Source organism: Macaca nemestrina, chromosome 6 (assembly GCF_043159975.1).
Source record: "Macaca nemestrina isolate mMacNem1 chromosome 6, mMacNem.hap1, whole genome shotgun sequence".
Lineage (NCBI taxonomy): Eukaryota > Metazoa > Chordata > Mammalia > Primates > Cercopithecidae > Macaca > Macaca nemestrina.
In genome coordinates, this window is record NC_092130.1 from 29,220,009 (window position 1) to 29,247,289 (window position 27,281).

General features: G+C 48.7%; 1 protein-coding gene across 2 annotated transcripts in view; it reads left to right on the forward strand.

Annotated features, from left to right (window-relative positions):
* LOC105466854 (annexin A6) overlaps positions 1-27,025 on the forward strand; it is a 58,127-nt gene extending 31,102 nt beyond the window's left edge. The window contains exons 14-26 of one of the 2 annotated variants that reach the window (XM_011715950.3): positions 873-951; positions 2,965-3,046; positions 4,315-4,409; positions 5,066-5,179; positions 7,926-8,016; positions 9,461-9,540; positions 10,113-10,166; positions 17,339-17,356; positions 18,148-18,241; positions 19,426-19,521; positions 22,640-22,698; positions 24,416-24,538; positions 26,621-27,025. In XM_011715950.3, coding sequence (XP_011714252.2) covers positions 873-951; positions 2,965-3,046; positions 4,315-4,409; positions 5,066-5,179; positions 7,926-8,016; positions 9,461-9,540; positions 10,113-10,166; positions 17,339-17,356; positions 18,148-18,241; positions 19,426-19,521; positions 22,640-22,698; positions 24,416-24,538; positions 26,621-26,680 — 1,045 coding nt within the window. In that variant the 3' untranslated portion in view covers positions 26,681-27,025. The remainder of the gene's footprint in view (positions 1-872; positions 952-2,964; positions 3,047-4,314; positions 4,410-5,065; positions 5,180-7,925; positions 8,017-9,460; positions 9,541-10,112; positions 10,167-17,338; positions 17,357-18,147; positions 18,242-19,425; positions 19,522-22,639; positions 22,699-24,415; positions 24,539-26,620) is intronic. The other variant, XM_071098204.1, reaches the window with a different exon arrangement.
* The last annotated feature ends 256 nt before the right edge of the window (positions 27,026-27,281 follow it).

A 27,281-nucleotide genomic window follows, 5' to 3' on the forward strand; every position in this document is an offset into this window, starting at 1 on the left:
GCATTACTTGACCAAATTTGTGTGCTGGAAAGGGAACAGGAGGCACTCTGATTTCCTTTCTCTGGGACTTAAAAAGATCCAATTACGGAAGGGATGCAAGAATTTCCTGTGAACCTTTGGTAAGGACCATAGAGATTGATGCAGTTCAGCAGATATTACTGAGTTGATACATCCAGGCACTTTGCAGGAGGAGATGTAGGGCTTGCATGGCCATAGCTGCTCATTGGCCTGTTTGAGAGGGGAGAGTTGGATAGAAGACACTCAAATTCTAAGGAAGAAAGGGGAGGCTGAAAGATTGGAAAAATCCTATCCTGCTTGGACCCTGCAGCAAGAAAGGCTGCCCTTAAAAGCCAGCATTGGTCAGGCGCAGTGGCACACGCCTGTAATCCCAACACTTTGAGAGGATGAGGCGGGAGGATCACCTGAGGTCAGGAGTTCAAGACCAGCCTCGCCAACATGGTGAAACCCCGTCTCTACTAAAAATACAAGAATTAGCCAGGCGTGTGGCCTGTAATCCCAGCTACTCAGGAGGCTGAGGCAGGAGAATCGCTTGAACCCGGGGGGCAGAGGTCTCAGTGAGCTGAGATCGCGCCACTGCACTCCAGCCTGGGTGACAAGAGCGAAACTCCATCTCAAAAAAAGAGGCAGCATTGCAGGGGGTGTCGAGAGATGGAAGGTTCTCAGAAATAGAGGGAGGACCCTGGTGAATGGAGGAGGCATAGGCTGGAGAGAAAGAAAGCTTAACGTGTGTGTGGTGCGTGCACGTGTGTGTATGTGTTGGGGGGTGTGTGTGTGTGTGTGTGTGTGTGTTGTGTGGAGCGTTGCCCGTGATGACATTCCTTCCTGTCCTCTCCCTAAACCCTCCATTCCAGTGCTGCTGGCCAGTTCTTCCCGGAGGCAGCGCAGGTGGCCTATCAGATGTGGGAACTTAGTGCAGTGGCCCGAGTAGAGGTCAGACCTTCCCCTCCTCCTGCTTGACCTCTTGACCACAGCTTTTCTGCTTGCGCCTTCCTGCTGCTCTGGTTGGCACCCAGCTGCCCCCTGGCGGCCAACCCGACACGTTAATTCTCACATCTGAAGCTTCCTTTTCTCCCTTGGAGGGATGAATCGGTGGAGGGGTGCACCTGGTTTCTGCATTAGCTTCTGACACGCTGGAAAAGGTTCTGGCCCACTTACTAACAAGGCTTGCTGGAATGGAGACCTGGCTGGTTCCATGGAGGGGCCTGTCCTGCCCGGGGTCCAAAGAGTTGGCCTCAGAGACACGAAAGCTGAGAACAGATGGGCGTCCCTGGGTGCACTGGAGGATTTCAGGTTGTCCTCCTGAGCATCCTCAGACTGGGGGTCCACAAAGGACAGGAATGGGAGGTTTCACTAAAGTACTTTAGGCAAACCATTCCAGAGACTGCAACGCTTGGCCCACACAAAAATGTACAGGACCTTGGAGCTCTCTGTTACTTACTCACTATGCGACCTTTGGAAGATGCCCCCTCCCTCTGGGCCTATGTCTCCATCTTTAAAGTGAGGGGTTAACATGGCAATCTCGGTGATCTCTTAGGGCTCTTGGGCTCTGATGTTCTAGGACAGCGTTCCCCAAATAAGTCAAGAGATCTTTGCAGATGATCATAGGTGATGTGAGAAGTGAATTTAGTTTGGCAGGGTTGAATAACGCAGAACTCCACATAGTGAATGAGAAAGGCACTCCTTTTCAATTTCATCAGCGTTTCTGATTATGTCAAAGAGGAAGTCTTGGTTTGGTGCCACCATCTCTGCAACACTTGCTGATTTTCCCATTTCACAAAGAGAAAGCTGAGAGAGCTCGCTTTAAGTTTCGGAGCTTCTAGCAAGCAGAGGCATCATGTTCAATTTCATGGTATTTCACCTCTTTTGTTTTTATTACATTGATTTTTGTGGTAAATTTCAGTTTATGATACATGGTATCAACTTCCTAATTCATGGTAGTAATATGAAGTAATTTCATCCTTTTTTTTTTTTTTTTGAGATACAGTCTCACTCTGTTACCCAGGCTGGAGTACAGGGGCACGATCATGGCTCACTGCAGCCTCCCCAGGCTCAGGTGATCGTTCCACCTTAGCCTCCCAAGTAGCTGGGACCTCAGGTGGACACCACCACACCTGGCTAATTTTTGTAGAGACAGGGTTTCACCATGTTGCCCAGGCTGGTCTTGAAGTCATGGGCTCAAGCAATTCTCCTGCCTTGGCCTCCCAAAGTGCTGAGATTACAGGCATGGGCCATTGTGCCAAGCCTCATTAATTCACTTAACAATTATTTTTTAAGTGTGCCTATTATATGTCAGACACTGTTGTAGGCACCTGGGATATATAACAGGATAAAACGGATACAATTCCTTGCCCTTTGGGAGTAATTTTAAATGCACTTCAAAAATGGATGTATTTAAGTCAGAAAAGAAGTTGAATTACATAAAACCATTAAGAGATGGCATAGTGTGTGTGCTGATTTGGAAAAGTGAAAGTCCTTCAGGAGTGACTGAAATTTGGGAAACTCTGTTCTGGTATTTCAGAACATTTCTGCTGCCTTTTCAGGGGGAATGACTCTTTAAGGGGCAGAGGGGGTCTCGGGGGCAGGGTAGGATTCAGAAGAATTGGGGAGGCTCCGGTGGAATAAGTAGCCAAGGGGCACTAGAACCAAGGCAGATCCTGTGGCAGGCAGGAGCCTAGCCAATTTCCCTTGACCAGGACTTGCCCTGCTCCCAGCCCTGAGTCCCTCTCTCCCTCTCTCTATCTTTCTGTCTCTTTCTCTCTCTCTCTCTGTCTCTCAGCTCTTGTGCAGGGTCTGTCTGCTGTGGCTTCACCTCTGCCTCTTTCCCCACCCACGCCGCTTGGTTTGGGCTTGTGAGGAGAGCTTCCCACCCTTGCATGCTGCCTCTCAGCCTGGCCCCCAGGGGGGCCTTCAGACACCTGCTGAGTCTCTTTCTGCTTCTCACAGCTGAAGGGAACTGTGCGCCCAGCCAATGACTTCAACCCTGATGCAGATGCCAAAGCGCTGCGGAAAGCCATGAAGGGACTCGGTACGGGGGATGGGAAGGGAGCAGGGTTGGTCTTGGGTCAGCAGGTTTGGTGGGTTCGGCCATGGGCTGGCAGAGGACAGAGTGAGGTTTCAAATTAGAGTCTGCAGGATGAGGAAGACTTGATCTCAAGTTTCCACCCTCCTGGCTTCTGGAGTATAAGGAGGAGGGGCAGGAGAGGGTTCATAAGGAACTTGACAGAAGCCCTTCCCAGGGACCAAGGTGTCCCCCAGCCTCCTGGGAGCAGTATTCTGGCACTGAAGAAAGTACCAGGTCATAGAATTGGTGCGGTGCCCCGGCTCTGCTGCCGACTCACCATGTGACTCTGGGTGAGCCTCTCAGCCACTCTGGGTCTGAATTTCCCCACGTGTAAAATAGGACTGTGGACCCTGGAACCCCAGAGCCCCAGTTCTATGGTGGGAGTGTGCCCTGCTGGGCAGGTCTTTCAGACCTACATTTGGCACCAGTGGGAGGAGTACTGCACCCACAGGTTCAGATCAGCTGGGCCTGTGCTCAGAAAGTCCAGCCTCGGACTGGCCATGTAGGGTTTGGCTTTCTTTGCCTTTTCTGCCCTGTCTGTCTGACAGCAACTCCCAGGAGGCTTTAGGTTAAGTCCATCACCTCCTGGGCTTCCTTTCCACGTGTCTCATGGGAATGATGATATCTGCCAAGCTCGCCTGGGACTGTAGGATGATAGAAGTAAAAATGCCGTGAAGGACCCCCATGCTGGGTCTGCGGTTGATGGCATTAATCTGAGAAGCAGGAAGTGGTATCCTAATGCCTTCCAGAGTCAACCTGCTGTGGTTAGAGGGACTCAGGGTCCAGCTCCCAGAGAGTTGAAGAGAAAGGACATAGAGTCGCTAACAGGACTTGGACTGTCAGGGTTGGAAGGATCCGTTGGTAACGACTCCAGCCTCTTCAGGTTACAGATGTGGAAACCAAGTCCCATCAAGGGAAGGGGACTTGCCCAGGGTGGGTAGCCATTGCCAGAGCCAGACCTAGAACTCAGAGGCCCTGACTCCCAACCCAGTACTCTCTACCTCCCAGCTGTCCTTGTTCCTTAGCGTGTCAACAGGAAAGAGAGGGAGGAGCCCAGCAGAAATCAGTGACCTGAGCCATAGGCAAGCAGACTGCAGGGACTCAGAAGCACATGGCCGCCTAGCCAGGCTTCTATCCTGACAAAGATTGACGAGGGACCATCAGCGGGCAGTGTATGGGGAAAGCCGAGAGCCACGGGCCTTCTTCTGAGGCATGTGGCTTTGGTGACTCAGGGACTGACGAAGATACAATCATCGATATCATCACACACCGCAGCAATGCCCAGCGGCAGCAGATCCGGCAGACCTTCAAGTCTCACTTTGGCCGGGTAAGGACCTCCTCCTGGGCTCTGGGTGCGACATGCATGCACCTTGCCTCACTGAGCTCAGCCTGTCCCCATCAGTTCTGCACAGTTGGGCACCAGGGTCTTCATGGCAGTGGGACCCTGTGTGGTCACGTGATCTCAGAGTGTCTCCAGCACTGGGTTTGGGCAGACGTATCTTTCCATTCCCCCAGTTCCTTGTGATGGGCAACACGTGTGTGAGACGCTCAGTGGTCTCAGAGGTACAGCATGGGGCCAAGATCAGGGCTATGAGTTGTTTTCAGTGTGCTTTGGGCGTCTTGCAGTTCCTCTGCACAGAGAGAGCTGGCTTCAAGGCCCCAACTGAGTGTCAGTGATTATTGCACATTGGTGGCATCTGGCTTAGGTGGGTGCGTTTCCCCCTGGATGGAAACAGTGTCCTTCAGCAGTGCTCCCTTCCTGTTCCTGTCTCCTGTGTCAACGAGAGTGGGTCTTCCTCCTGGTTGTTTTTCCCCTACCCTCTTTGGCTTCATCTAAATAATAAGTGCAACATCAGCAAAGACAGACACAAGCCTCCACGATCCCTCATGTGGAACCCCTGTTTTCTCTCTCCATCTCCCCCATCCTGGGTCATGTGTGGGCAAGTGTTGATGTTGGCATGACTGGGGCTCTGCCCTTCGCAGGACTTAATGAGTGACCTGAAGTCTGAGATCTCTGGAGACCTGGCAAGGCTGATTCTGGGGCTCATGATGCCACCGGCCCATTACGATGCCAAGCAGTTGAAGAAGGCCATGGAGGTACAGTTGGCACCGGAGGGTCTAGTGTCTGCGGGTGCCGGTGGGGATACAGGTGGTCCTCAGAAGCCCAGGTGGATTAGCCATAACTTCTTGGTAGAACTCCTCCCACACTCAGTTGAAACTGGCATAAATACAGAAGGAGATGTTGGCTCCTATAACTGAAAACTACAGGACTAGATCTGAGTCCAGAGACTCAAATGATGTTCTGTGGACCCTTGGCTCACCCCTGTCTCGGATCTGCTGTCCTCTCTTACGGCTTCACTCTCAGGCAGCCTTTCTCCCCATGGTGGCAGGGTGGCTTATGTCCGTCCTGCCAGCTAGCAGCTCCAGCAGAAAGAGTTCCTTCTTCCTAGGAGTTCCAACAACAGTCTTGGCATTTACTCCAAGTTGATTCAACTTGAGTCACACGCCCACTGGTGTCAGAAGAGTCTCGTGGAGCCGCTGGAGGAAGTGGGGTGGGTCTCAAAGGAAAGCAGCAGCAGTTGGAGTCTGTACTCCAGCCCAGCCCTGCCACTCATTCATTGTGTGACTGGGCCATTCCTTACATTTCCCAATCCTCTGTGCCTTCATCTGGGAAATGGAAATGGTCACCTCTGCCCTTCAAACTAGGACAGGTCAATCAAAGTCACAGGTATGAAGGGCATTGTTAACTCTGAAGACCTGACCCTACATTAAACAAGAAAGCATTATGTCCTGGCCCAGAAGTTGCTAGAACTGCTTTGCTTCCCAAGGTACCAGCTGTACTAGTGGATACTGTTTATAAGGAGCATATGATAAGTATCCCAGGCTCAGTACATTAGTTCAATTAGTTGCCTCCTCGAGCCACAAGGCAAGGCTCTTATTTTGTCCCCATTTTACAGATGAGGAAACTGAGACTTGGAGGTTAGGTTGCTTGGTCACGGTCATAGAGCTATGAAGTAGCAAAGCTGAGGTTCAGACCAGTCTGTCTGACTCTAGAGCCTGTCTTGACAACCACATAAAACCAGTAGTGCTTTTGGCCCCTTGAGCATTAAGAGGAAGGCAGCAATGGGGAGCTAGAGGACTTTATAAAAACGTTTCCTAGGCTGAGCAGATTAAGGTGATTGTTTTTTAAAATACCTAAGCCAAAAAGCAAATGATCTAAAGACATGGGGTTCAGAAATAGAAGAGATCAATGAGCTAACCCAACTCAATCCTTTCCATTTTCAAAGTTTCCAAGTGGGAAACAGAGGCTCAGAGAGTCAGTGAGTTAGGGGGAGACCAGGGCTAGACCCTAGTCTCAGGACTTTCTTGATTGCCTCACTACACACCTGCTTCTAACAAAGAAATGATTGAAGATCTCAATCAGGATGAGTCTCCTAGGATCTGAGAAGGCAGGACCATTAGTAACCTCTTTGAGGACAGAGAACATGTCTTGCCTCTTGCCCTTTTTTTTTTTTTTTTTTTTTTTTTGAGATGGAGTCTCGCTCTTTCACCCAGGCTGGAGTGTAATGGTGTGATCTCGGCTCACTGCAACCTCTGCCTCCCAGGTTCAAGTGATTCTCCTGCCCTCAGCCTCCTGAGTAGTTGTGATTACAGGCGCCTGCCACCATGCCCAGCTAATTTTTTTTGTCTTTCTAGTAGAGAAGGGGTTTCACCATGTTTGCCAGGATGGTCTTGAACTCCTGACCTCAGGTGATCTACCCGCCTCAGCTTCCCAAAGCGCTGGGATTACAGGCGTTAGCCACCATGCCTGGACTTTTTTTTTTTTCTCCTTTTTGGTAGCTGTAGCCCCAGCACCTTGCACAGTGGCTAACACATAATAGGTGCCTTAACAGGTATTTGAATGAGTGAATTAGTCATTGACTCAATCAATCAATCAATCTTGCCTGCCTTCTCTCCCTGACAGTTTTCCCCACTTCCCTGTATGCAGATATTTGCATAACAGGTCCCCAGCCTGCCGTAGTCCAGGGCGTGTAGTGTCTCAATTCACAAATCACTCCTCAAATACAAGAATAAACACGTAAGCCAGCCATGGTGGCTCACGCCTGTATTCTTAAAACTTTGGGCTTGAGTCCAGAAGTTCCAGACCAGCCTGGGCAATATGGTGAAGCCCTGTCTCTGCAAAAAATATAAAAATGAGCCAAGCATGGTGGCATGCTTCTGTGGCCCCAGCTACTTGGGAGGCTGAAGTAGGAGGATCACCTGAGTCTGGGAGGTTGAGGCTGCAGTAATCATGCCACTGCACTCCAGCCTGGGCAACAGAGCAAGACTCTGTCTCAAAAGAAAAAATAATGTAGCATTTTATCTTAAGCACAAAACTTTTTTTCTTCTAACAAAATAATACATGTCCACTGTGAAGACTTGAAGAAATATAGAGTAAAAAAGAAGAAAATAGCAATCGTCTGTGATCCTTCACTCAAGCAGAGAGCACACCACTAGTTAACACCGTGAGCATGTGCGTGTCCTTCTGTTCTCTTCAGATACTAACGTGGATATTTCCATTCAGATGTTCATGTGTGTATGTGGTGTTATACACACACGGCTATATACCTTTTCTTTTTGGGGGGCTGGAAGGCAAAGCAGTTCCCTTGGGAGGTTCTGGGAATCTTGAGAGGCTGGCACAGTCAGCCTTGGTTGTGCCACGGTCTTGGGCCTGGGGGCCATGTCTGGAGGTGAGGAGAAAATCCAGGAAGGCCTGGCCTGAGCTTTAGCCATCCGGGCCCCATGGACCTCTGCACAGGTGGTCAGAACTATGGCTGAGATCATCTTTGTCTTGACATTCCAGGGAGCCGGCACAGATGAAAAGGCTCTTATTGAAATCCTGGCCACTCGGACCAATGCCGAAATTCGGGCCATCAACGAGGCCTATAAGGAGGGTGAGTTTGGGAGGCCTGGCCCAGATGCTGGGAGAAGAGCCAGGCCCCCCAGCTTCCAACCCCAGCTCTGCCCAGGACTCTGGCCTGTCTCCTTTCCTTCAGTCCTTGAGGATTTGATAAGCCCCTTGGGTGTGCCCATTCCTGTGTCTAGGGAAAGACAGGTGTCCTGGAAGGACAAAGGCCTGGAGGTATAAGAAGGCTTGGCTGGAAGTGGGAGGAGAGAACGTTCCAGAGAGGGAGGGCAACTTTAGGGGTGTGTAGTCCATGCAGTTCTACATGGCCCCACAGCCAGAAGGGCCCCACACTTGGTTGCATGCTATGCTCTCACTGTCCAGAAATTCTTAATTTTTAAGCAAGTGGCCCCATATTTTCATTCTGAAGAATCTTGAGTACCGGTCAAAAATGTTTAAATTGGCTAGGTGCAGTGGCTTACACCTGTAATCCCAGCACTTTGGGAGTCTGAGGCAGGTGGATAGCTTGAGCCCAGGAGTTCGAGACCAGCCTGGGCAACATGGCAAAACCCCATCTCTACAAAAAATATAAAAATTGGCTGGGTGCAGTGGCTCACTCCGTTAATCCCAGCACTTTGGGAGGCCAGGGTGGGTGTATCACTTGAGGTCAGGAGTTCGAGACCAACTTGGCTAACATGGTGAGACCCAATCTCTACTAAAAATGCAAAAATTAGCCAGGCGTGGTGGCATGCGCCTGTAGCCCCAGCTACTCAGGAGGCTGAGGCAGGAGGATCACTTGAACTTGGGAAGCAGAGGTTGCAGTGAGCCAAGATCACGCCACTGCACTCCAACCTGGGTGACAGAACGAGACTCGGCCTCAAAAAAAAAAAAAGTTAGCTAAGTGTGGCGGCACATGCCTATAGTCCCAGCTACTCAGGAGACTGAGGTGGGAGGATCACCTGAGCCCAAGGAGGTCGAGGCTGTAGTGAGCCTTGATCATACCAACCACACTCCAGCCTGGGTGACAGAGTGAGACTCTGTCTCAAAAAAAAAAAAAAAAAAAAAAAAAGTTTAAATTTTTTATCTTATAAGCAGCTTTAAAATGGTAGAATTTTTGAGTACATGAGTGACATAGTCAGAGCTCTGCTTTTGGGTTTAGCAACTGCCATGCAGGAGGGAAGATGGAAGAGAGAATGACAACAGGGAGGTGACTTAAGAGGCTGTTAAATATTAAAGGCGAGATGCAATGGGACCTCAAGTGGCACAGCGCCGAGGGGATAGAGGGGAGGTGATGGGTTGATGAGAATGCCCATTGTCTTACAAAATCAGCAGGAGGATGGCTGGATGCCCCCCTGAGCCAGTTACAAACCCTTTCATTCCCACCTCCCCCTGCCAATACTGCCCTGGCTCAAGCCTGAGTTTCCTGGACCTCCCTCCCCACAACGAAATCCTTCTTGGCCAGCAGCTACCCACACCTCCTTTCTCTGTCTCAGACTATCACAAGTCCCTGGAGGATGCTCTGAGCTCAGACACATCCGGCCACTTCAGGAGGATCCTCATTTCTCTGGCCACGGTGAGTGAATTCATGGGCCTCAGGTCTGCTTGCCCATCTGGAGGCCTGGGAGGAAGGGAAGGTTCACTGAGTGGAGGGTACAGGGGAGTTAGAAGGAGTTGATGGAGAGGGAGTGTCTCCCCACTTGCCTCCTTAGAGTCCCACCACCTACCCCTGGTGTTGACTTGTCAGAGCTGGCGTGGTACCACCTTCTCCAGACAGTCCTCCCTGGTGGCCCTTGGCCTGGGTTTTTGGGCCCCCAGCTCACACAACAAAGCCATGTGGGTGACCCTCTCCTGTGTTGTTACCTGGGAGCTTCTGTCACCATCTCTTGAATTCCCATAACAAAAATGGCAGGCCCTCATTGATGGTTACTGAGAGCTTCCTGTGTGTCGGGCATTGGTGCTGAGCGCCTTGCACACATTCTCAGTTAATGACCACAACAGCCTACTTATGGAGGCAGGATTTTCATCCCTGTGTAACTGATGAGGAAGAGCATTCAGAGAGGTGGAAATGAGCAGGGTGTGTGGTGGTGCAGAGATGGAGATGGGTCGATGCTTGGGGACTGACCTTTCTTGCTGCTTCTGCTGCAGGGGAATCGTGAGGAGGGAGGAGAAAACCTGGACCAGGCACGGGAAGATGCCCAGGTAAGACCCCCAGCCCACCCCAGTCACCTCTGCTGGGTGTCCCTGAGAAGTAGGTCCAGCTTATGCGTGTCTACGCCAGGCCCTGTCTGCAAGTGAAGGCTCCTGGCAGGGGCGTGGTTGGTTTGATTGGCTGATACTTAGACTGCAGAAATGAGGTTTAGGAGTGTGGTGCTGGTATTACTGACATTTCCTAGGGGAATAGCAGGACCTTCAGAGCTGGCAGGGACCTGCAGATCACCCAGGTCAAAGCCCTGATGTTACAGTGGGAAAATGGAGGTCCAGAAAGGACAAATGACTTCTGAAAGTCACACAACAAGTCAGTGGCCCCAGTAGAATTGACCCCTAGAAAGCTGGTCTGGGAACTTGCTGAGAAGGGGGCTAAAGGTCTTGGTTTATTATCTGTAAAATGGGACTGAGATTGGAGGGAGTGTCCTGGGACAAGCCTAGAAAGTAAGTTCCTCAAGGGCTGGACTCTTCATTTTGTTCACTAATATATCCAAAGTAACACATGATCAGTACTCAATAAATATTTGTTGAATGAATAGCAGGGAAAAGGGTTCTCTAGGAGTCTCTTGCCTAGTGAGCTTGAGGTTTGGAAATGGCTTCTTACGGAAGTTGGACAACCCCAAATTCATTTTCCCTGAGGGTTCCTGTGGCTGGGCAGTCCCTACTGAGGCCAGTGCATTGTCCCCCACTGACCTGCACCTTGATCCCAGCACCCAGTAGCTTGACCCAGGTCCATGTCTCCATCTCTTCTGCCTGCCTCATCCTCCCACCCCCAAAAGCTGTGTCCAGAGATGTGGGGGAACAGATACCACAGACTGTGAATCCAGCCCCCATATTTTATAGTTGGTGAGTTAAAAAGAGCACTGATGGATTGAGAGGGAACCAACTTTTCTGTTCCCAGGTCCCATAACAGAAGTGTGGTATATTACAACAGCATCTGAACTGGAACCTGACAGTTACAGAACTGTAATTATAATTATTAGAATGCATACTACGATGCCAAGATTATTCTATATGTTTTTATGTTCCCCCTTTTTACTAGAGGAAAATGAAGCTCCTTAACCTATTGAAGGATACAGTTTCTAAGTGGTGGTGGTTTGATCTGAACTCAGGCTTGCCTGACTCCAGAGTCTATGCTTAATTCCATTTACAGTAATATCCTCCAAGACCCAGTACAGTTAAGGTCTCCTGCAGCTTCCACATCAAGTAGCTGTTGTTGTCCAGTTGTCCAACCCTTGCTTTGGAATATGGTTGTCAAAAGCTGCAGGGTTACATTTAAATGTATGGTATTTCAGCTACATTGTGGGCACATGGATGGGGGCTAGGCTGAGAACCCAGCCAGATACTAGGGGGGCTTGCTGAGACCACATTTCATTCACTCATTCAACGGATGTTTATTAAGTATTACTGTGAACAGCCTTGTGTGCTGCTGAGAGTTTTTTTTTTTTAATCTCAGCTCTCACCCCAAATCTGTCCTCCAACCCTAAATTGATCTTCCGGGGAATGTTTCTGCCTGTGCCTGGTTTGCCAATGAGGCTGTGCTTCCAATTGCCGCTAGCAGGGGGCAGTGGTGGGCCTTGCTGATAGCTGCTTCGCAAAAGGAGAGAAGTGGAGAGAGAGAACCCGGGTGGAAATAGCTAAGGGACCCTTGAGCCAGATCCCTGCCCAACTCGGCTACTTCTCCAGATTTAGGATGCTAGACCCCAGCTCATTTTCTTATAACTAGCAGTACATTCTTTTATAGAAACTAGAAAATAAAGAGAAGCCAAAAAAGACTCCATAACCTAATAGTAATAACCATTGTCAGTATTGTAGTATACATTATTGTAGTTGTTTCTCTATGTATATATAAAAGTGGATTCTTGGCCGGGCGCGGTGGCTCAAGCCTGTAATCCCAGCACTTTGGGAGGCCGAGGCAGGCGGATCACGAGGTCAGGAGATCGAGACCATCCTGGCTAACACAGTGAAACCCCGTCTCTACTAAAAAATACAAAAAACTAGCCAGGCGAGGTGGCGGGCACCTGTAGTCCCAGCTACTCCGGAGGCTGAGGCAGGAGAATGGCGTGAACCCAGGAGGTGGAGCTTGCAGTGAACTGAGATCCGGCCACTGCACTCCAGCCCTGGCCACAGAGCGAGACTCCGTCTCAAAAAAAAAAAAAAAAAAAAAAAAGTGGATTCTTTATTTCTGACAGTTAAAAATTAATACTATGTGAATATTGTTGCACTTTTTAATCAACAATATCATTTAATGGCTGTATACTGTTCGTATCTGAATCTATCACGTTATTTAACCAGGCTTCTTCCTAGTAGCAAACTCTTTTATCACATTCATGAATTATTCCTTAGAATGAATTTCCAGAGATGAAATGGAAACGCGGGAGCAAAATGTGTATAAAAATTAAGGGCATTTGATAGAGCTGAGTCAAGCTCCTCCTTAGATAATGCACATGAGTACTTGGCAGTTTGTATTTGCCTGTTTTATACTCCCTGGCGGTCTCTCACTCTGGATGTCTAGAACACCCTCAAGCTCTTAGAAGTCTGGGTCTGTTATTAACCAGTTGAACATATGTCCAGTTTCTACCTGTGGCCCCACAGTAATTGTTAATAGCTTCCCCTTTCACTCTGTCATCCAATTTGAGCAATAAATTATAGATAACTAATTATTATAGACCCACCATGAAATGAAGGATTGTGGTCATTTTTAGATAATCAATACTCAGACCTTTTTTTTTTTTTTTTCTTTTTTCTTTTCATTTTCATTTTTTTTAGATGGAGTCTTGCTCTGTCACCCAGGCTGGAGTGCAGTGGTGCAATCTCAGCTCACTGCAACCTCTGCCTCCTGGGTTCAAGCAATTCTCCTGCCTCAGCCTCCTGAGTAGCTGGGATTATAGGCGCCCACCACCATGCCCAGCTAATTTTTTTGTATTTTTAGTAAAGACGGGGTTTCACCATATTGGCCAGGCTGGTCTCGAACTCCTGACTTCAAGTGATCCACCCGCCTCAGCCTCCCAAAGTGCTAGGATTACAGGTGTGAGCCACCATGCTCGGACCAGACTTTTGAAAATATAACAGCTTTCTTGAAATAGAATTAATCTACCATATTATTGACCAGCTTTATTGAAATAGAATTCACCTACCATACTATTTACCAGCTTTATTGAAATAGAATTCATCTACCATACTATTGACCAGCTTTACTGAAATAGAATTCATCTACCGTACTATTGACCCATTTAAAATATTGAAATAGAATTCATCTACAATACTATTGACCCATTTAAAGTGTACAATTCAGTGGTTTTTAGTATCTTCACAGACTTAATGCAACCATCACCACAATCAATTTTAGAACATTTCATCACCCCCAAAAGAAACTCCATACACATTAGCTGTCACTCCTTATGTCCTCCTAACCCCCCAGCCCTAAGCAACTGCTAATCTACTTTCTGTGTCTCCAGATGTGCCTCTTCTGAACATCTCATGTAAATACAGTGATATAATACGTGGCCTTTTGGACTGGCTTCTTCACTTAAGAAAACACTAATTTAAACACTGTGTTAAACACTTAACAGTGTTTTCAAGGGTCACCCATGTTGTAGCATGTTGGGACTCCCTTTTCATTGCCAAATAATATTCCATTATCCATTCATCAGCTGTTGGACATTTGGGTTATTTCCACCTTTTGGCTATTATGACTAATGCTGCTCTAAACATTTGTGTACAAGTTTGTGTACCAGTTTTTGTGTGCACATATGTTTTCATTTCTCTTAGACAGAATTTCTGGGTCATATGAGAACTGTAAGTTTAACCATTTGAAGAACTGTCCAGATTAATTTTTGCATGAAGTAGCTAGGCTAATAAGAACAAGCTTTTGTGGTGAATATTAATTTAGTGCCCCACCACTTTTTTTTTTTTTTTTTACATTACAGATATTATTATCTTAAAGATGCTTTGAAAAACCTAATATGTCTAGGGTTCTCTGACCTGTGTAAGTGAGAAGGATTGGGACTTTTGAGTCTTTTCTGTTAAATCTTTAAAACATGTCCCTCTCCCTCTCTTCTTAAAAATGATACAGTTTTATTTAGCGTAAGTTTTTACAAATTTTTGATAAAATACATATAAACTTTACCATATTAATCATTTTATTTATTTATTTTTGGAGATGGAGTTTTCCTCTTGTTGCCCAGGCTGGAGTGCAAGGTTGCAATTTGGCTCACTACAACCTCCGCCTCCCGGGTTCAAGTGATTCTCCTGCCTCACCCTCCTGAGTAGCTGGGATTACAGGCACCCACGACCACGCCCGGCTAATTTTTTTGTAGTTTTAGTAGAGACAGGGTTTCACCATGTTGGCCAGACTGGTCTCAAACTCCTGACCTCAGGTGATCCACCTGCCTCAGCCTCCCAAAGTGCTGGGATTACAGGCATGAGTCATCATGCCTGGCCAATCATTTTAAAGTATACAGTTCAGTGGCATTAAGTACATTCACATGTTGGGCAGCCATCACCACCAGCCATCTCAAAAACTGTTTTCATCGTGCAAAACCAAAACTCTGGACCCATTCAACAGTCACTTCCCATTCTCCCTTCCCCCAGCCCCTGGCAACCACCATTCTTCCTATGTCTGTGAATTTGACTACTCTAGGGACTTCATGTAAGTGGAATTATACAGTATTTATGCTTTTATGACTGGCTTCCTTTACCTAGTATGATGTCCTCGGGGTTCAACTAGGTTTTTGTTTTGTGACGTTTGAGACATAACGGGGTGACAGGTTCTCACACTGTCACACAGGTTGGAGTGCAGAGGTGCAATCTTGGCTCACTGCAACCTCCGCCTTCTAGGCTCAAGCAATCCTCCCACCTCAGCACCCCAAGTAGCTGGGATTACAGGCGTGCGCCACCATGCTCAGCGAATTTTTTGGTAGAGCAGGGTTTCTCCATGTTGTCCAGGCTGGTCTCAAACTCATAGGCTCAAGTGATCCTCCCACCTGGGCCTCCCAAAGTCCTGGGATAACAGGTGTGAGCTACTGCACCTGGTGTAGGTTGTTTTTAATACAGAAAAATATTTAAAAAACCAGAAACAGCCTATAATCCTAGTAGCCTTGATAACTCTTATTTAAGATTTAAAATGAAATAATATTTTTGCATATTTAAGAAATAAAACTTCAGGAAGAATAAAAAGAAATGCAGAAGCTTTCCTGCATAGTACCTCTCCTCGAAGGTGTCTTGACAGTTTCTTAAGTACTTCCCAGGAAGTATGAGAAAGTGAGTGTTTATTTATTTATTTATTTTTGAATCTAGATGAAAGAAACACTATTTTACACAAAAATATGCTATACTTTACTTCTTCACTTAATTTAAATGGAAACTCTCGTTATCAGCATTGTAGATTAATCTCATCCTTTGTAAGAATTGCATGGATTGTTACCATTGATTGGATAATCCATAGCCTGTTTAACAAGTCAATCTCAGGATGGTTTACAGTTTTTCTCTGTTACGAAAAATGCTGACCGGGCGTGGTGGCTCAAGCCTGTAATCCCAGCACTTTGGGAGGCCGAGGCGGGTGGACCACCTAAGGTCAGGAGTTGGAGATCATCCTGGTCAGCATTGTGAAACCCCATCTCTACTAAAAATACCAAAAAAAATTAACTGGACGTGGTGGCACATGCCTGTAATCCCAGCTACAGGCTGAGGCAGGAGAATCGCTTGAATCTGGGAGGTGGAGGTTGCAGCGAGCCGAGATCGTGCCACTGCACTCCAGTCTGGGCAACAGAGTGAGACGAAAGAGAGAGAAAGAGAGAGAGAGAGAAAGGGAAAGAATGGAAGGAAGGAGAAGGAAGGAAAGAAAGATGCTGCCATGGGAAGGAAGGAAGGGAGGGAGGGAGGGAGAAAGGGAGGAAGGGGAGAGAAGAGAAGAGAAAGATGCTGCTATGGGCCAGGTGCGGTGTCTCATGCCTATGATCTCCACTTTGGGGGACCAATGCAGGAGGATCGCTTGAGGCTAGACTGGACAACAAAGTGAGACCCCTTCTCTACAAAAAATTAAAAAATTAGCTGGGTGTGGTGGCACACACCTGTAGTCCCAGCTACTCACGAGGCTGAGGCAGGAGAATCACTTGAGCCTAGGAGGTCAAGGTTGCAGTGAGCTGTGATTATGCCACCGTACTCCAGCCTGGGCAATAGAGCAAGCAAGACCCTGTCTCCAAAAAGAAGAAAGAATGCTGCAGTGAATAGTCTTGTATTCTATCGTGGAAGACTTTTGCCAGAATATCTGTAGGGCAAATTCCTAGCAATATAATTGCTTGATCAAATGTCATAGGCCTTTTAACTTTTAATGGACATTGCCAATTATGCAATGAAAAGAAGAGGAAGGTTTCCAGAGCATAGGCTGTAGTGAAGTTTATAAAGAGTTCAGTCTATCCAATAGAATAAAGTCAGCAGAGTTTCTGGGGGAAAGGCGAAAGCAATACGCAGCTTGGGTACACGAGCCTGGGTATTTTGTTCCCAGGCTCTCCAAGTCACAGCTATTTGCCTAACAAAATTGTGTCCTAACCACAGAATTCTGCGCTCTGCATAGTGCAGTGATTAAAAGTAACCCTTGTAAAATGACTTTCCCATCACTGCTGTGTGCCCCCAGGCAGGTCAGCTCCCCTCAAGGCCTCAGCTGTCTGGTCTTTCCTGTCTTTAACACGAAAGCTAAAATTACATGTCTCTTGCCTTGGAACTCTGAATATGCTAAAGGGTGCGGAGAACTTTGCACTGCTCACATTTACATCTCAGTGGTTCTGTAAGGAAGTGGCAGCGATTATTTCTTTCCACTTTCAGACAAAGAAACCGAGGCCTGGAATCTGCTCTAGGTTTTGGGGTGCGAAGAGCAGAGTGTTCCCCGTTTCTGTGTCTTTCTCTTATCCCTCAGGTGAACACGTTTTTAGTTATTGCCAGGCCTTTCCCCATTCTGAGCTCCAGCCCAAAAGGTCATAGGAAGGTATTTTTCTGTTGTCCCTGCCCCACTTCCCATCGCATCCCGGGTTCTCTCCAGTCTCTTGGGACATCTCCCACTCCCAGCCAGGCCCCTCACCCTGCACCCCAGGGCCCCAGCACCAGCCTCCCCGGCCTCCTCTGACTCTTGCCTCCCTTCTCTCCCTCCTCTCTCCCCTCCCTGCTCTCAGGTGGCTGCTGAGATCTTGGTGAGTGTCCTGTTCTTCATTTGGGTTTTAACGGCCTCTGAGTAAAGTCCGCCTTTACTGGGCCAAGCGGGGCAGTATCAAGCAGTGATTTGGGAGCTTGCTGTGCGGCTTCTCTCTCTCCCCTTCAGGGCGCCTTAAGGACCCTGCTTGGTAAAAGATAGGCCAGGCAAGTGTTTCCCAAACTTCAGCTAATCATCTCTGGCATGATTTGTGCTGTGTAACCACCAACTGTTAATACTGATCTTTAAATCGACTCACTTTTAAACCCAAAATGAGTTAAGGGGAATTTAGTATCAGTATAAATAGAACTAGTAGCTGGCTAGAAGACAACCGTGGAAACACTAATATGCAGTGTGATTGGGTATGTTTGCCCTTGACGCCGCTTGGGGAAACACTGGCCAGGCCATCTTCCCTGCATATGACCCCATACACACTTCCCAGAGGGCCTTGCGGAAAGGTTGAGGGATGGAAGGGGAACTCCCAGTTGCTACGCTCAGGGCCTGTGCGGGTCCTCCCAGGAGCCCCGGTCCCATGGCCCCGAGGCTAGGATGGAAGTTCCCAGTGCTAAGCCCATCTGTGTCAGATCACAGGGTCCTTGTGAACTGGAGAGGGGAATGTAGAAGCCATTGTGCTTGAGGAAGGAAGAGGGGACCAGTCTCAGCCCCCTTGGATGGCTGTGTGAGCCCAGCTTCTGATTGCCCTCAGCCCAGGCAAAGACATGAAAGTGAATAATAACCAAGGCTTTCTCATGTCTCCCCTCCCAAATCCTTGCTCCAACCGGGGCTCTGCAGGAAATAGCAGACACACCCAGCGGAGACAAAACTTCCTTGGAGACACGGTTCATGACGATCCTGTGTACCCGGAGCTATCCGCACCTCCGGAGAGGTGAGGCCTGACCTCCTCCCTTCCCAGCTCAGCAGGAAGAGCCCGGAATCTGATGAGAGCCTCTCATCTCTCTGTGGCAAGAGGAGCCAGTTGCCCACCCACCCCCTCCTTAACCCAGCAGTAGTGTATCATGGGTGACGGTGACTCTGGAGCCCTGGATTCTAGTCCTGGCTCTACCGCTTATACCTCACCTTCCTTCTCCTCCTTAAGGAAGCAGGTGGGATGGCGGGGATTAGGGATAGCAACTGGATTTCACCTCAAAGGCCAACTCTGACAGAGTGGTAGCAGCTGCCTAGAATGCTGGGTTGAGAAGGATTCTGGGACCCCGCGTCATGATTCACTGGCGATGCCTGCCAGGAGCAAGGCAGTGAGAGGTGGTGGCGGCACAAGACCCACATAGATGTCTTTGAACCACAGACTGCCACATGCACAGGGCACACCTGTATGCAGTGACCCTGGTGCTCAGTGATCATGAAGTGTCCTGCACTGAGACATTTACATTTTAATATGCATTTGTCTAGCACTTTGCAGTATTTAAGGTGCTTTAGCATAGTGGCTAAAAGAATGGACTTGGGCACTGGACCGCCTTGATTTGAATACCCACTTAACAGCCATGTGACCTTAGGCAAGTTACCAAATCTCTGCGCCTGAGCTCCCTTACGTAGGAATCAGGGTTTTAGTTCCACCTCACATGACGGTTGTGAAGATACAAAAAACACAACACACATAAAGCACTGGCGCAATGCCTGACTCAGTGAGTGTTTCCTGAGTATTATCGTTGTGTCTTTATCCCAACTGGACATGGGAGGAAGAGGAGGCCCAGAAAGGAGAGGATTCACCCAAGGTCCCTCAGTGAGCTGGGGCAGAACCATGACTAGGACCCATGCTCCTTTTACTACCCCAGCCTGGGTTGCCAGAACTTGGCCGAGGTTCTGAGGCCATTGGCCAGGCACGGGGACTGACTTGGGACAGATTTGGCTCTGAGCTCACAGCAGCCTTGATGTCAGAGCTTCTCTATCAGGATGATCTTGCCCAGTGCATTTAGGCCTGGGCTGTGGCCATATCTGCTGCCCTTCCACTTTCTCAGGCACAGCCTGTGGGAGGCACTGGGTGGGGCTGAGTAGGGGTCCTCCCCCTCCTGCACTGAAGCTCACCCCCACCTCTGGGGCTTCTCTTGTGGCCAGTCTTCCAGGAGTTCATCAAGATGACCAACTATGACGTGGAGCACACCATCAAGAAGGAGATGTCTGGGGATGTCAGGGACGCATTCGTGGCCATTGGTAACTGGCAGGGACTAAGGGAAGGGCTGGGGGCACTGGCAACTTGCCCAGATTCTCTGGAAGAATAGAACCTTGGCAGCCTCCGAAGCTAGTACTGGAAAGTAAACACTGCCACAGTTCACCTCCAGGGGTGCTGCCAAATGTGTGATTGTGCAGGAGTGTCATGAGGTCTGTTCCAGGCTGCAGGAGAAGGTGAGAAAATAGCTGTTGCTGGGGAAGGACCAGGAAGACTGGGGCAGGCAGGGGAGGGGCACGCTGTCCTGCACAACTAGGGTGTGTACACACACACACCATACACACACTTGACACACACACTTAACATGTACAAGACACATACTGTACATACATTCTCACATGTGACTTATACATAAAACACGTTACATATGCATGTGACAGGTGCATACCACACATACACACATCACATACACACATACTTCACACACAGAACACATTATACATACACATACATGCTACGCCCCCACAAGACACTACACCTGCACACACACACCACTCACACACTATGCACACATGACCCATGCACACCACATATACACACCACACATGCACACACATACAAGACACATACACGTTAGATGCAGACGACATACACACACACCCTCGTCTCAGTACCTGGCTTTTTGGTTACACTTATATAATTTGAGCTCTTGACTTTGAAAAGGTTTTTTCCTTTTGGATCTTAATTTCACCGTGTATAAATATGGATGAGTGGATATGGGTTGGGGCTGAAGTTATTCTCATTAGTATTCATCATTAGTGGTATCTTGTTTCATTTACTGTAAAACGCATTGCATCAATGCACTTTTTTAAAATCTTACCAAGAGGTGTCGGGGGAAGATTTTCACATAATTGCCATCAATTATAAAACACATCTTGATTTCAGAGACACTAAAATGTGGGGGAAAGGTGTGTTAGATTGGGTGAAGTAGAGATGGTGGTAGGGGGTTGTTTAGCATGTGATGGGCCTTTACCACCCAGGACCAATATCTAGGAGGCGGGATAGCCCAGTGGGTAAAAGCATGGACTCCAGGTTGAATCTCTGCTCTGCCACTTCCACACTGTGTATCCTTGGGCAGGTCACGAAACCTCTGTGTCTCAATTTCCTCCTTTGTAAAGTGGAGATAACAATAGTGCCCAGCCCATATGGTGGATTTTGTAAGGCTGAAATTAGCTAATTATACGTAAGGCACTTGGAACGGTGCCTCTTGGCATGTAATACTCACTGGGCAAGGGTTAGTTTTTATTGTTGTTTCACGCCAAGCCCTGTGCAAAGTTAGTTGCACACAGGTTTAGTTGCATTCTCACCAGGTGCTCTTACCAGCTTATCTTACAAAGAGGACACTGCATTCAGAGAGGTTTGTAGTAGTAGAACCAGGCCTCAAACCACAGGCTGCCTACATCCAAAGCTCATGTTCTGTAGCCTTTGGAGACACTTTGAGATTCCTACCCTCCTCGTGTATTTCCCTCTTTCCTTTCTCCTCCCACCTTGAACAGGTCTACACATGCAAACACACACCACAACACCATTTCACACCCCTCCATCTAGTGTCAGGCATCAGGGTCCCCTGTGACAGATGGACAGGCTCAGTTCTTAGGATGGCTTGTGGGGTTGGTTACAAAGGAGAGAAGTTTCTGCCCAGCGTGCTTCTTAGCCAGACTGATAAAGCCCTAGGTCTGAAGTCAGGGGAGGCTTCCTGGAGGTGGTGCCATGACTGGGGACGTGGACATCAAGTACAGCCTTGCAGGATGGGACTTGATTTAGAGAGAGAGTGTAGTGAAGGACAGATAGGAAATGCATCTATCCAGGAAGGACAGAGGGACACAGGAATTTGCAGTTCTGGGAATGGAGGAGCAAGGGCCATGAGGTTGCAAAGGAGGCCAGGAGCTTTGACGTTCAAGCCAAGGAGCTTGGGATTTGTTTGGGAGGTAGTAGGGAGATATGTAAGGAGCTGGAGATGGGAGATGTGTGATGTGATCTTTCCCACAGGATTCCTGAGCCTGTGGCAGAGGAGTCTCTTGCTTGACTCTGCCACTGGACTACACAACTCCAGCCTCTTGCCATCTCTTCTCGTTATATCCAGAGTCATTCCAGCTATAGTACTGGTGTCTGGTTTCTCCTTTCTAAGCTGTCTGAGACACGCGTGCGTGGGCTCTGGAGCCTTGTAGTCAAGCAGCTGTGAAGGGCTAGAGAACCCTAGGCCTTGAGAAAGGGCGGGGTTGGTGAAACCAGGCAGGCATTATCTGGGGTCAAGGTAGGGAGCAGCAGCTGCCAATACTGCAAGATTGTTCAGGCCCTGGGGCAACACTCAGCCCCAGGGATTTGCATGGTCCCTTAAGTTTTACCAGCGGACAGCCATTCTTTGGAGCAGTATGTCTCTACATCAGTAACTCTCAAGCATTAGGCTGCACCAACGCAGGTTGGCCAGCCATCCTGATTCGCACAAGGCTTTCAGTGCTATTAGGGTGGTGCAAAAGTCATTGCAGTTTTGCCATTGAAAGTGATGGCAAAAATTGGAATTACTTTGGCACCAACCTAACAAAACCTGGAATGTCCCAGGCAAACTAGGACAAGCTGGTCACTCACCTCCAGAGTTTCATATTCAGCATATCTGGGGTGACGCGTGAGAATCTGCCTTCCTTCCAAGTTTTCAAGCGATGCTAATGTTGTTGGTCCGGAAACCACACTTTGAGAACCACTGCTCAAGATCTTTCTAAAATCTGAGTCTTCAGGGTGGAGCCTAAACCCTGAGTTTTAAATAAGCTTCTTGGGTGATTCCGACGCATTTAAAAGTTTTGAGGCCCTATGCTTTGGGTTCGTAAGGAGTTAATTACCTTTGAATCCTCTCCTAACCTTGGTTAGCTGTAAGCACCTTAGAAGGAAGAGAGTTGCGACCAAGTGAGAGCCAGGCCTAGGGATGAGCCAGAGGAGGAAGCATGGGGAAGGGGAGCGAAGGTGTTGCCTGAGCATGACCCTGGGGTTGACAATGATCTGCAGACCCATGAAAGGATAGACGAGGTGGGGAGATGGGGGAGGCCAGTCCAGAGTCTGGGTTCACAGCCTCTGACCACATTCCCCGCATCTCTCTGCTCTTCTTACCAGTTCAAAGTGTCAAGAACAAACCTCTCTTCTTTGCCGACAAACTTTACAAATCCATGAAGGTAAGAAAACGTGCTGGCGTTCCTTTCCCTTCAAGCACTGACTTATGTACACACACGCAGATGTGCACCGTCCCCCAGATCAGGATTCCTGGCAGCTGTTTCTTCCCATTTGACATTTGTCAGCATCTGCCCTTTTCTGGCTGTAGGATGGTATTTCCCTGTTGGGGGTGATTTCCCCCGCCTTCCCCCCCGGAGGATATTTGGCAATATCCAGACACATTTTTGGTCATCACAACTTGGAGGGTGTTGCTACCGGCATCTGGTGGGGAGAGAGCAGGGATGCTGGTGGGGAGAGAACAGGGATGCTGGCCGGGAGAGAACAGGGATGCTGGCGGGGAGAGAACAGGGATGCTGGCGGGGAGAGAACAGGGATGCTGGCGGGGAGAGAACAGGGATGCTGGCGGGGAGAGAACAGGGATGCTGATGGAGAGAGAACAGGGATGCTGTTAAACAGCCTCAGCGCACAGGATTAGCTTGCGCAACAAAGAATGATCCAGCCCCAAATGCCAAAGTTGAGAAATGTGCTCTGGTTGCACAGGGCTGGGTAGGACATAGTCTCTGCCCTCTCAGAGCTCACAGCCTACCAGGTGACACAGGATCTCCTATGACAAATAGTCATCAGAGGTCACAGGCGCTCCCCTCTGAGTCTAGGCCTGCCCTTCCGGGAGAGCCCAAGCCACACTGACCACCCTCTCCACCACTGGAGTCTCAACTGCTGACAGCCTGGGCAGGCAGGAGGGTAGGAAGGAGCCTGAGACTCTCAGCCTACTGTCTCCAAATGTGACAACCATTCATTGAGCACTCACTGTGCGTCAAGCCTGTGCTAAGGGCTTCATCTCTCTGACCACAGTTGACCCTCATGGCAGTCCTGTGAAGTTGTGGTAGCATCCTCATTTGATAGAGGAGGAAACTCAGGCCTAGGTAGGGTAAAACGTAGCCCACATTTACGCAGCTCCTAAGAGGCAGAGCTGGGACTCGAACCTAGCTCTGACTCCTAGGCTGGTGCTTGTAGCTCCCTGGGGGCAGAGGCAGCTCTGGCTGCCTACACATTCCATGCCCTGTGCCTACTCTTTGGGCTCGGTGGTAATTTCCTAGGGCTGGTATAACAAATTCCACAAATCGGGTGACAACAGAAATTTATTCTCTCATAGTTCTGGAGGCCAAAAGTCCAAAATCAAGGTGTTGCCTGGGTTGGGTCCTCCTGGAGGCTCTGGGGGAGAAACTCTCCCCTGCCTCTCCTAGCTTCTGGTGGTTGCCAGAAGTCCCCGGTGTTTCCTGGCTGTGAATGCATCACTCCAGTCTCTGCCTCTATCCTCACCTCATCTCTTTGCTGTTTGTATGTCTATGCTCTCCCTCTTCTTATAAAGATATTGGTTATTGGTTTAGGCTTCAATCTAATTCAGTATGCCTTCATCTTAACTAATTACATGTGCAAAGACCTTATTTCTAAATTACATCATATTCTGAGGTTCCAGGTGGACATGAATTTTGGAGGGGACACTATTCAACCCATACACGTCTTTTTTGCATGTCAGTCTGGCCAGTCCTGGGCACGGGGGGATTTTGGTCAGGACTATTTGCAGAAGACAGAGGGAGAACATACACCCTGTTGTTGGAAGGAACAAGGGAGAGAGGCAGATGGGATACCACTGTTTCTTGCCTGACTGGGCTCTGTCTCTCCTTCTGCCTGTGTCTCCCTCCTGCCTGGCTCCACCAGGGTGCTGGCACAGATGAGAAAACTCTCACCAGGATCATGGTCTCCCGCAGTGAGATTGACCTGCTCAACATCCGGCGGGAATTCATTGAGAAATACGACAAGTCTCTCCACCAAGCCATTGAGGTAAGCGGAGGGGCTAGAGGTTAGCGAGAAGGGGATGACTGTCAGATCCCTAATGTAAGATTAGGAGTCTTCATTCCCATGGACTTTCTCCCAGTGGGTTACTGCTTAGAACAGCCATGATATTGAAATGAAGGGGGTCTGTATTGCATTGTTTATACCAAAATCAATTCCAGAAGAATCAAAGGTTTATAATTAAAGATTTCCAAATAAAACAGGAGCCCATTTTTTGCTTTTTTTAAAACAATGTTATGGAAGTGTAACTTACATATCATGGGTAGGTGCGGTGGCTCACACCTGTAATCACAGCACGTTGGGAGGCCAAGGCGGGTGGATCACTTGAGGTCAAAAGTTCAAGACCAGCCTGGCCAACATAGTGAAAACCCCGTCTCTACTAAAGATACAAAAATTAACCGGGTGTGTTGGCTAATGCCTGTAATCCCAGCTACTCGGGAGGCTGAGGCAGGAGAATCGCTTGAACCCAGGAGGTGGAGGTTGCAGTGAGCTGAGATCATGCCACTGCACTCTGGCCTGGGCAACAGAGCAAGACTCCGTCTCAAAAACAGACAAACAAAAAACTTACAAATCATAAAATTCACCTATTTTAAGGGTACAATTCAACAGTTTTTAGTACATTTACTGAGTTATACAACCATCCCCATAATGCAGCCAGTTTCCAAACACTTCTCTCATCCCACTAAGCTCTCTCATACCTGTTTATCTAGTTCCATCCCCAGCCATAGGCAAACACCAAGCTACTTTGTGTCTCTGTAGATTTGCCTTTTCTGAATATTTCATATAAATGGAATCACCTAATATGTGACCTTTTGTGTCTGACTTTTGTTTTGTTTTGTTTTGTTTGTTTATTTGTTTTGAGATGGAGTCTTGCTCTGTCGCCCAGGCTGGAGTGCAGCAGTGCCATCTCATCTCACTGCAACCTCCGCCTCCTGGGTTCAAGTGATTCTCCTGCCTCAGCCTCCTGAGTAGCTGGGACTGCAGGCATATGTCACTACGCCCGGCTAATTTTTGTATTTTTAGTAGAGACGGTTTCACTGTGTTGGCCAGGCTGGTTGCTAGCTCCTGACCTCAAGTGATCCACCTGCCTCGGCCTCCCGAAGTGCTGGGATTACAGGTGTGAGCCACCACACCTGGCTGTGTCTGACTTTTTTGACATATGGAGCTTATATTTTTGTTCTTTGAGATCAGCCAAGATCTTAAAGTTTGATGCTTGGTTCTACTTGGCTAACAAGACTATGGGCATCTCACAGGCAGTCTCTTAGACTTAGTAGGAATGTCAGCAAATTGTTAGCACATTTTGATACTATATTATGTTTTAAAATCATACATCAAAAAATACCAGAACAAACAAAATCCCAAAAACTCAAAAAATACCAGAACAAACAAAATCCCAAAAACCATGTCTCATAGCAACGATGGGAGTACCTCAGAAAGGAGATCCATACCATATGGGTCAGGAAGTTTGGCCTCCCCAGTCTGAACGTATGGCAGACCATTGTGATGTGTGGTGAGCATGATGGTGTTCGCACCCATTCCCAGCAATGGCCTGGCAGTTAGTGCTCAATAGTGTTTGTTCAAATAAGGAATCACCTAACACGATATGCCAAGGTGGAGGGTATCAGCAGAGTGCCAGAGGAACCACGGGAGGCAGGAGTTCACTCTGCCTCCCAAGGCAAGAGAGTGGTCAGGGTGCTTCTCAGAGGAGAGGGCCCCGCTGGCAGACGGTATTGGGGGTGCACAGGGGCGTGCTGGACAGGGGAGTGGCAGGTGGAGAGAGGACTGAGATGCTCCTGGGGGAAAGGAACAGGTGAAGCCGCAGAGCTCTGCACAGGTCAGATCCCAAAGGCCCTTGAAGCCAGGCCGAGAGCTTGCACATCTTCCTGGGGATAAACAAAAGGGATGTGGTCACATTTATGTGTCAGGGAGATCCCTCTGGCCTACATGTGGCAGTTATGCTGGCCATGGAGAGAAGCCGAGGGAGATGTCCAGACAGATGGGCAGCCGGGAGGAGGGGGCACTGAGGCTGGAAGGACTGTTTTCACTCACTCTGCTCTCTGCCTCTGCCAGGGTGACACCTCCGGAGACTTCCTGAAGGCCTTGCTGGCTCTCTGTGGTGGCGAGGACTAGGGCCACAGCTTTGGTGGGCACCTCTGCCAAGAAATGGTCATCAGCACCAGCCGCCACGGCCAAGCCTGATTGTTCCAGCTCCAGAGACTAAGGAAGGGGCAGGGGTGGGGGGAGGGGTTGGGGTTGGGCTCTTATCTTCAGTGGAGCTTAGGAGAGGCTCCCACTCCCACGGGCCATCGAGGGCCCAGCACGACTGAGCGACTGAAAAACCGTAGCCATAGATCCTGTCCACCTCCACTCCCCTCTGACTCCTCAGCCTTTCCCAGCTTCCTCCCCTTGCTACAGCCTCTGCCCTGGTTTGGGCTATGTCAGATCCAAAAACATCCTGAACCTCTGTCTGTAAAATGAGTTGTGTCCGTACTTTGATGCGGGTGGTGGCAGGGGCCAGCTGAATGTGCTAAGCGGGGTGGTGGAAAGGGTAGTAAATGTGCTGGGGCAAACTGACAAATCTTCCCATCCATTTCACCACCCATCCCCTTCCAGGCCACGCTAGAGTACTGGACCAGGCATTGGGATGCCTGGGTTCAAATCTGCATCTGTCATGCACTTGCTTTCTGACCTTAGGCCAGCCCCTTTCCCTCCCTGAGTCTCTATTTTCTTA